Raw genomic sequence first — 9,444 nt, forward strand, 5'->3', positions numbered from 1 at the left:
ATTAACGAGAATGAATTTTGGATAACTAGGAAGATAATTGTTTCTTGACTCTGTTGCGTCACTTGAGTCGTTGACGACGTAAACGTTGAAAGATTTTTTAAGTTTAAGGAGAATACGAAAATGTCGTTATTACGATGCATAATTTCTCTCACATACATTGCGAGATCGGGATATAGAAGTTTTAATTGATACGCATGTAGAAACTTTGCTACGAATATATTCTAAAATCTTGAATTTTATATTAGAATTAAAAGCAAAGAGTCTGCAACTGCGTGATCCATCTTGATCTCTAGGTGTACAAAAAGAACAAAGTATTCAACGTAATATACAACAATGCAGACTTCTACAACACGAATAATATTGATCGGTCATTTACTTCGAGTCTCGCTGTAAAAGATATGCATCACGGCGATGCTTTTCAGAGTTTCTTACAACATCCTGAAAGAAACCGTAATTACGGGGTTCCCTCGTAATTTAAACGCGTGGCGCGCATCGCCGCGAGAAAATGATCTAATTCGCGTATCTCTGCACCCCCCTGCCCACCCACCCATGCTCTCGGACGTTCCGTGGAAAAAAGTTCATCGTTCACAAGCCACGACTCGTCACCCCTTCCGAAAAGCGGCACCGGATATTACTCCGTCCGCCTAGCACCCATCAGTAAGCCCAACAAACCGCCTCGTCGGTCGCAATCAACAACACCGGCGACACAGAGCAAGCGTGCGACCCTTAAGCCCTTGCGGAAATAGCACGCGAGCGTACGGAACGTGTCATACTTGGCTGGGTGGCCGTGACGGGACAGAATGAAGTAATCACTTGCTAACTTGTATTTTAATTACTTGATTTTCCGGGCTGCGATCGCGCCGTCGTCGACAACGACCACGACGAAGTCGGGACGACCAACGCAGAGCGGCATCGCAGCCTGGATGATCGTCGTCGTCGCGTTTGCCGCTCCAAGTCTGAGTACAGATGGCGTTAAAGTGTTAATTACTAATTAAGAAGGGTGCACAGGGTGCAGCATCAAGACCCTGCGCGACACCTTTTTGAACGCGCCCTCTGAATGGACGCTTACGCCCTGACGGGCAAACGCGTGTACTCACCCATCCATCCGCATTCATGAGCCACGCAACCACGCACACACCTATATACATACGCACTGCGTGCTACGCGATCTGTCCACATAAAGAGGGAAAGAGAGAGGACGTGCATCTGTGGGAGGTGTGCTCGGTTGCACGCGCGTGAGAACCGAGACACGACGTGACTCGATGCGATACGATGCGATACGATGCGGCGCGACACGATGCGACCTTACCAACCCTACATGCAAGCAAGACGAACGAAACCGGAACGCGCGCGCAAACACGTAACACGCGCGCGCCCAGGCCACCGTTATGTTACGAGCGCGCAGACGCTTAATGTTCTCTCGTTATATGCACTTTCACGCCTCGTGCCCGTTACCCGTGAGGATAAAGTAGCGCGTGGCACGACGTTCCTCTCGAATTCTTTGCGAATTCTTCTTCCGTACCCTCTCGTCTCGCGCGTCCGCGAGACGGTTTTTCCAGCTGGCTGTGACGCCATCGGCCACCGCACAAAACAGCTGCGTGTGAATTTATCTCTGCTGATGGCGGTTGAACGCGTCGATTCAACTTCGCCCACGATGTTTCTCTGTTAATTGTGCTGAACGCGCCGGTATTCTGTAAATGGACCCCGTTTCTGCCCGCTGATAATTATAAGCTGAAAAGAAAGCTGCCTCGCGGTAGTAAGGAAACGCCAGGGTAATGTTGTCCCTTTTCCTTGCGCCACCGGTTAAACGTTCCTCTCGAGCGTCCCTGAGCCGTGAACTTGAGTTTTTTGGCGCACGATTTAGGAGGACGAGGAGAAGTAGCCATCCAGGCAAAGATTAAGCGAACGAAATTCAGCGTTTTTGTGGTCTGTACGCCGTGTTTGTCCTGAAACGGGCCCTAAAGATTCCTGCGAGTAAACTACCTTAAAAGTCTCTCTTATTTTAACAGTGTCCCTTTCATGAAGATCGCGCGCGTTACAAAATATTTAAAAGCCCGCGTTTTAGCCGTTGCTCCGATGTAGAAGCGTTTTAAAACGCTCGCTGCTTACTTCAGTAAAATTTGAAACTAGTATTTTAATCTCAATTAAATTAAACAAGCTTACAATTGGATATACCATTTATCGTATTAACTCCGCCGTAAAAATATTTTTACTAGCCTTGTACAAACACTTGCACAAGCTAGATTATTTTATATGATCGAGTTCTTGTTCATCGGCTAATTTCATATCTCAGTTATATAATTCCACAGACATTAGATAGACGCATGCTACAAACGCTTATAAATCGTCACGGTTATCGACGATCGATGAGCCAATAAATAACAAATAAACGTAGAAATTGATTCCATAAACGGGTGTCGAACTTTAGCCAAGGGTAGATAGATTTAAAGGATGTAAAAAGTTTGTTCGGGCCGATCCAAGAACAGCTGTTTCATAGAGGGGACAAAAAGGTTCCAAGGTGATCGAGCCCGCGGCCGACACTTTGCGAATCTTGGCAGATTGTCGGCCGTTTCTTGAACGTCTTCTCCCCTTCGAGAGGGAGTCGTCCGTGGGAAAGTTCTGGCAAGAAAGCCGCGCGAGGGGTTGAGAGAGACTTTAAGGGTCAGCTCCGGTCTTGGGGAGCCGAGGTGTTCGGCATTGTCGAAGGTCGACCGACTTGGCATAACCGTTAAAAGGGAGCCGGCTGTCTGGCTTAAGAAGCACGATCTTTGAATAGAGACGGGGATGAGGAATATAAGTGACGAGTACAAGGCGAGAAGACGCGAGTCGTCGTTACGCCCTGAGTCACTTTACAGTCTGGAAACGCGCGGCCGATTTCTCGCCGCGCTTTTCCACGCCCCTGTTTTCTACATCCCTGTTTGTCGAATGCAAATGCAAATAGGTTCTCTTTAGAACTGCGGGAAGCAAGTCATCTTGCGACGACACCCTTACGTTTCAAAGCGAAGAGAAACGCTAAGAAGCAAGCAAATAATAAAAAGAAGAGAAGAAAGGCCAAGTATATGTATGTTTAAGCCGGTGAAAATTCTTAACTAACTCGAAAGTATGTTTGGACAATGACGATTGGAATTCGAAAGAGACGAGCGTTTTTTTCGCGAATCGACCAAATAGTGGTTAGAGAGTGGTGTGAAATTAAAAAAAAAAAAAAAAAAAGAAAAAACGGGCAAGTACTGATGTTCCCCCTTTTAATTGGTGCTCTCGCCTATACGGCGTGCAATCCGTTACAAAAGCGACGCGTCGAAACAGCAACCCGCGACGATGAAGATCGCGTATGAAGGAGGCGTCACGTCGACAGCCATCATTGCCATTAAACGCTTCAATACGCGGCGCCTCTACAGCTCGCATTATTGCTTCACCTGTGCCACAGTACGCACCATCGTCACGAAAAAGGAATCGACGAATTTATGTTTATCGCGGCGCACCCTGTTGCCTTTGTGCTTGATGAAAACGCGGCCCAAAAGGATCGGTTGCGACTCGAGGAATTCTCCAACGACAGAAACGTTTCATTCAAAGGTGGCGAGTGAACGCGAATGTTCGAACGACCATGAAAGAAGATACTAAAATTAAAAAAGACTAAGAAAGAAAGAAAGCGAACAAAATGTTCGCGAACGTGTTCGCGTAAATGATGAAAACAGAGATACACGCGTCAAAGTCTACTAAATTATACGTGTTACAAACGTGTTCTGTTAAGGACGAACAAGTTACGGGAAAGAAGGATACTTGCAGAACCATGCAGTTCTCTCCCTTCGGAGTGCCTCTCGCGATGCCAAGGATCGCGAAAAACTCGAGGTAACGATTTCCGTTCGCGCCAAGAGCTAATTATTCTCTCCTCGAAGACACCCCGCATCTTCGCCTTCTTTCTAGTCATCACCTCCTGCTTTCTCTCTCTCTGCCTCTGTTTTTTCGGTGGTAAAGGCAGCTCGTAATTAGATGCTAATAATCAGCACCCTCCAGGAGGATCACGCTCTTTTCCTCTGTCTCGTTCGCGTCTCTGTCGCTCTCTTTCGCCGTCGCCCCGTTGCAACGGGGCGCAAGAAAACCCAAGCCCCTGAAGAGCTTATTATTATCCTAATTATACAATACTATAATGAATGACTCCGCGGCTCACCCTCTAGCCCTTACTCTCACTATCTTCCTCCCGGTGGTGGCACGTTCTCTTTTTCTCCTCGTTCCTCGTGGTCTCTCCCTCTCGCTCCTTTTCCTTTCTTCTCGCTCACCGTTGCTCTTCTCCTCTGCACTTGGTAGTCGAAGAGTGGCAATTCTAGCACTCGGGCTTTTTGTCAAACCGACTACGGAACTAGTGCCGTCTCCCTCGCGCCCTTACACCCTATTATGCGACCAGCCTCGTCTCTCGTCCCGTTTTCTCTCTGTCTCCTGGTGTCTGTTTTAATTAGGCACTTCGCGGATATATATACGTATCTACCATGCGGTATTACGTAGGTACATAACCCAGCCGAGCCCAGCCCAGCCCAGACCTAGCCCAGTCTGCCTACCGTACGTATTCCACCTATACTCGGCGATCCGACGAGCTTGAATGCGGTTGATGGGTGGTTGAGTAAGGATTATAGACGCAGGTGACACATACACGTTACCTCCGAGAGGTTGAAGTCGGGGGTGGCTCGGCCCCGATGGGTGCTGCTGACGGTTCAAGGAGACGTTGAAATAGAGAGACGGAGCGCGAGATAGGAAGAGAAAGAGAGAAGGAGAGGAACGCACACGTGAGAGCGTGCGAAAGGGAGAGCGACCACGAAGGGAGAAAGTGAACGCGAACGAGCTACCGAAGGGAGGGAGAAGGGACTCGGGACACGATTCTACAGAGACACACTCCTCTTTCAATTCTCCTCTCTCGTGTGCACAACCTTCTCTGACTGACTGCTGATAAGAGCACGCGAAATTGTCTTAATTGGCGAGAGAGCCAATCTGGAGTGATCGAATGAGAAGTGGCTCTCGCGTCTCCGCCACCTGACTCCTCTACTCGCCCTTTCTTCTGGTCGCTGAAGAGATAGATCGGAACGTGACGCGCCAAGGATCCTATTGTTTTCTTTCGTTGATTCGAATGGACGAGTTCGATAGTAGCTGCGTCGATCTTGTTTTCTCGATCCTCGATCTTGCCATCTTGTTCGTTACTTCGAGTATCATCCGCTCGTAACCGCGGTTGCTGGTCTTATCGATGACTCAGGTCTACCTAAAACTTTACCCTCTTACCGATATCGTTGAAGTTACCAGGTCGAGAGGTATCTTTACTATGTACGTTTTTAACATCGTCGAGAAAATAAAAAAAAAAAAAAAAATAGAGAGAAAGACCGAAGATCTCTGTGAAACCTCTGTAGTAAGATTATTAAAAAAACTGTAAAAAATCCTTCGTTCGTCGTATGACAATTTTAATCGTAAATTTCAAAGGTTCAATTAATCGCTGATTCCCGAGCAATTACTTAACTCTAAAGAACGAAGGAACAAAGCATCTTCAAAGGGTTGGTTTCAAAGGTAAACAGGAAACTATAGCGGAAGAAAGAAAGGGATGAAAACACCGTATAATGGAATATTCCTAGATGCATTTGGTTTGGAGGAAATGACGGAGACGACGGGTATGGAAATGTTAGTCGATCTCCTGTTTCATGAGCTGCGCGCGAGTCCGCCAGGCGGAAGCAATCTTAAAAATTGCTCCCAGAGGCACCGAGCGAAGACCAAGACCCGAAGGTTTGAACCGGTTGCCTCATATTGTCGAGCATTCAGGGACCTCGAGTTATACAAGCCGCAGTAGCACTACCGACTCGTTGCTTTCCCGCTGAACCGTACTTCTTTGCATCCCCTCGGGATCCAAAGTGCAAGATCAACCTGACTGCTATTTTCGCTGCCATTCTGGCCTGCTACTCTAGGATACTTCCACCACCGAACGCTCACTTCTCTGTGTGCGTTTAAGGGTGAGGAGGATAGGGACTTCGGAAAGAAAGATCGAGAAAGGAATGGAAAAATATCCGGACAAGTAGCAACCTTCGCTTACCCGTTCCTTCTCTCTGTCTCTCTACCCCGGTCGTCGCGTCAAGTCATTTTTGTGTTTCCCTCGCTCGACTTGTTCGTTGCTGATATCGATAAATGCGGGCACGGTTTCCTTCTTCGTCGCCGTCGACGTCTTTCCCTCTCTTATTCCGTTTTCTTCTATCTGTCGCGACAACTTCGATGTTACTCCGTTGGATACGTGAACGTATGACAAGTATGAGAAGACACGAGAAGTCGTTTATTTACTCTTACAAATTTTGAATTTTTCAATTATAATTACTAATTAATTATAATCTATCGAGTGCAGTTATCTGAACGTCAACTCATGTTACGAAGGAAATGAAGGAAAAGTCATAGATAGCGAAGGGAATCAGTTAACTTGTAGTACATAAACTGCAGCTGTATCAATTGTTTGTCTACCGATGGTTAAACTAATCCTTAGTCTTCAACGATCTATTTACTATGTTACAAACCTTGAGAAAATCTATTTTCAGAATACGCTATGTAACACGTGATATTCACTCTATCCCTGACATTTACTTTGCTACCCTTCTCTGATTAAAAACTTGTAACGCTTTGAAACCCGGCATTAGTTTTCTAAGGTTTTATTAGAATAGTTAACGAACGCTTACCGCCTTAATTAAACAGATTTTGAAAAATCCGTGAGAAATTTTGTGAAACGCAACGAAAGTGACAAAGGTTGTTCATTGTCGTACCGTAATCGCATCTTAGCCAGATCGTGTTCAACCCCTTCACCTTGAAAACGAACGAGCAAGCGTTGCATAGAAAGTAATTCCGTCGGCGTTTCAGTTGAAAAAATAATTAATTTCTTAATCAGTGGCAGCCGTATTGAAGCGGTCGTCGCGTACGCAAAGACGTCGTACAAAGAACCGGTTCGCGTTCAAAGTAGCGTGTTTCGTTTCAGTGTCGGCACGACGCGTCGTAACCGTTCCTTTCCCGAGTTTTCGGTGAGATCCAGCGAAGCGAAGCTACCCCTTGGTACCGCCCCTTCTCGGTTTCTCCACGCGAAGGCTCGGGTCACTATTACTATACAAATTACCCGCCAATTAGTGACTTGTGCTTGTTTAACTGCGTTAATTAATGAACGTAAACGGCAAACTTGACGTCGGGAACTCGATTTTTTCCTTTGCCGGTGCAGAGAAAAGGAAAAAAAAATGACGGTATCGCGCGCAATCCTGCGGCGTTTGTAAGTGTACGCGCGTACACTCGTTCGTGCTTTTCTGTAAACGTCGGCGGTTGCCTCTGCGAGGGTGTCGAGGTCTTCTTGGACGATACAGTGTAACACGTTCTTAATAGTCTCTTTGAACCGCGTCGCTTGCCAGCCGACGAGGAGTTGTACACACTCTTTGCGACTCTTTCCCCTTCTTCCTTCTTCACCTTCTACCGCTTGCGTCAGACCACTTTTAGTATCGACCCTTAATTAATTATCGGTAGTGCATTAGCATTCTCCGTTCCGCGAGAATCAACGTCAAGCATGGCGCTTGCTAACTTTCGAAGGAGAAAATATATTTTTACCCCCCCCCCCCCCCACCATGGTTCGTCGTTTTCTAGATACCAGCGAATTAAGGGCATTTCTGATATCTTCGCTAGGTTCCTTTGAAATGGGTGGGGAAATTACGAGGTTTTGTACGACGAAGCTCTGGTATATTTCATATCGATGTATCTGTCGAATTTTTTATTTGAGATCTGATGAAAAGATTGCTTTTTCTTTTCGTTTTTAAATGCAGATTTGAAATCATTTTGAGGAGAATAGAAAACAAAGTAGTAATTTAAAATTGTTGTATCGCTGACGACTGATTTACTTTTGTTGTTTCAGGGAGTTCTACTACATCCAAATGGAGAAATACGCGAGGCAAGCTGTTTCGGAAGGCGTGAAGAACGTAGATGACCTACGAGTTGGAGGTGACTCGGAAATCTATCGAGTTCTCAACCTTCATTACAACAGAAATAACCATATTGAGGTAAATTGACCGTTATACTGCGCAAAATTCTCGGAAAAAAAGAATCCCATAAAAAGAAGATATATGAAAAATGCATTTCGAATTCTATTTAAGAAAAAGAAATTCCAAAATTCAGCTAATTGAAACTGACTGAAACCAATTGACGTCGACTTCTGCTATGAGGCGTTTCAACCGCATTTATTAAGCTCGAAAAATTACGCGATAATAAAGGATTAGAAAAGGAAGAAATAGTACTTTTGAAAATTTACGTTACACTTTTGCAATTATTTATAACGTCTTCTTGCAATGACTGAAAGTTACAGAAGCAGGTCATTGGTTATTTAAGAAGATGAACGCTAATTACGTTTTTGAAAAGTAGAATTTTTCAGAAATGAAAGTACAGTTTTCGTAAAGTTGAACCGTACCTTAATACGATAAAAGTTGCAGCACTCATAATGTCGTTAGAAAAACAAAGAAACGGTTTCGATGCACGACCACCTGCGTGTCCTATGATTCGCCAATCAAACTCGTGACATGCCGCTGGAATCGAGCTGTCAGAGTCGAAATTTCGATAGAAGCGACAAAATTGCCGGCAGTCGGATCGTTTGCAGCACGGAGACAGCGCGCGACCGTGCAATTATTCGGCGGTCGGCCATGACCGCGCCACGTTACCCCGTCTTTCTCATCTCGCGGAACGCTTTTAAACGAATTCGAACCGGTTAGGTTGAATCCGAAGTTACACGTCGCAAAGCCGGTGTTACCTGGCAAATCACTCGTACGTCTCTACTTTCCCATTGTGGGGCGCAATTTACTTTCGCCACAGCGTAACGACCGTTGATTGTATTTGCAGCAGGTTGCGCGACGCCGACCGTGCACGCGTAAAGCAGCTATTTAATATTATTTAACGAGTCTCCGGTGAAACCTGCAGGCACCATTCTTCCGGGCCTGGCCACAATCGTCACCCGCTTGACGCGTAATTAATTACTCGTGTTCGTTAATAACCCAAACGTACTAATTATAAGTGGAAACTCTTAGCGTGCGGCTCAGGCAACGCGGACGAACCTGCGCGCCCGCTCGCCTCGTGCTCGTTAAGCGATACATGCGTGACATCGCTTTAATTCTTCGGATACGCGCGACTCCTTCGATGAATCGTAATGAGCGCAGAGAAATTATCTTTCTCGTCTCTACCGCAGATATATATATCTTTTTTCCCTCCCTCTTAACCACGTTCGAGATTTGCTCGTCGTTGAGGATGAACGGCGTGTCGATTGATCATTTGACGCGAATTCCGCTCGTCGATGAACTTTTTCAGCATCGACGTGTTCTTGAGTAACAGGCTCGATTTCTCGCGGCATGTAAGAAAGGATACAACGAGATAACAGATTCGTTGTTTTTTTCAAAATTGCTAATGTTTCGTTGGAATTTGCAG

General features: G+C 45.9%; 1 protein-coding gene across 2 annotated transcripts in view; it reads left to right on the forward strand.

The window, feature by feature from the left end:
- The window catches only part of LOC126921660 (homeobox protein prospero), a 71,648-nt gene that overhangs the window by 30,057 nt on the left and 32,147 nt on the right, over positions 1-9,444 (forward strand). For both annotated transcript variants that reach the window (XM_050733375.1, XM_050733376.1), the window contains exon 4: positions 7,892-8,036. In XM_050733375.1, coding sequence (XP_050589332.1) covers positions 7,892-8,036 — 145 coding nt within the window. The remainder of the gene's footprint in view (positions 1-7,891; positions 8,037-9,444) is intronic.

This window comes from Bombus affinis, chromosome 11 (assembly GCF_024516045.1).
Source record: "Bombus affinis isolate iyBomAffi1 chromosome 11, iyBomAffi1.2, whole genome shotgun sequence".
Lineage (NCBI taxonomy): Eukaryota > Metazoa > Arthropoda > Insecta > Hymenoptera > Apidae > Bombus > Bombus affinis.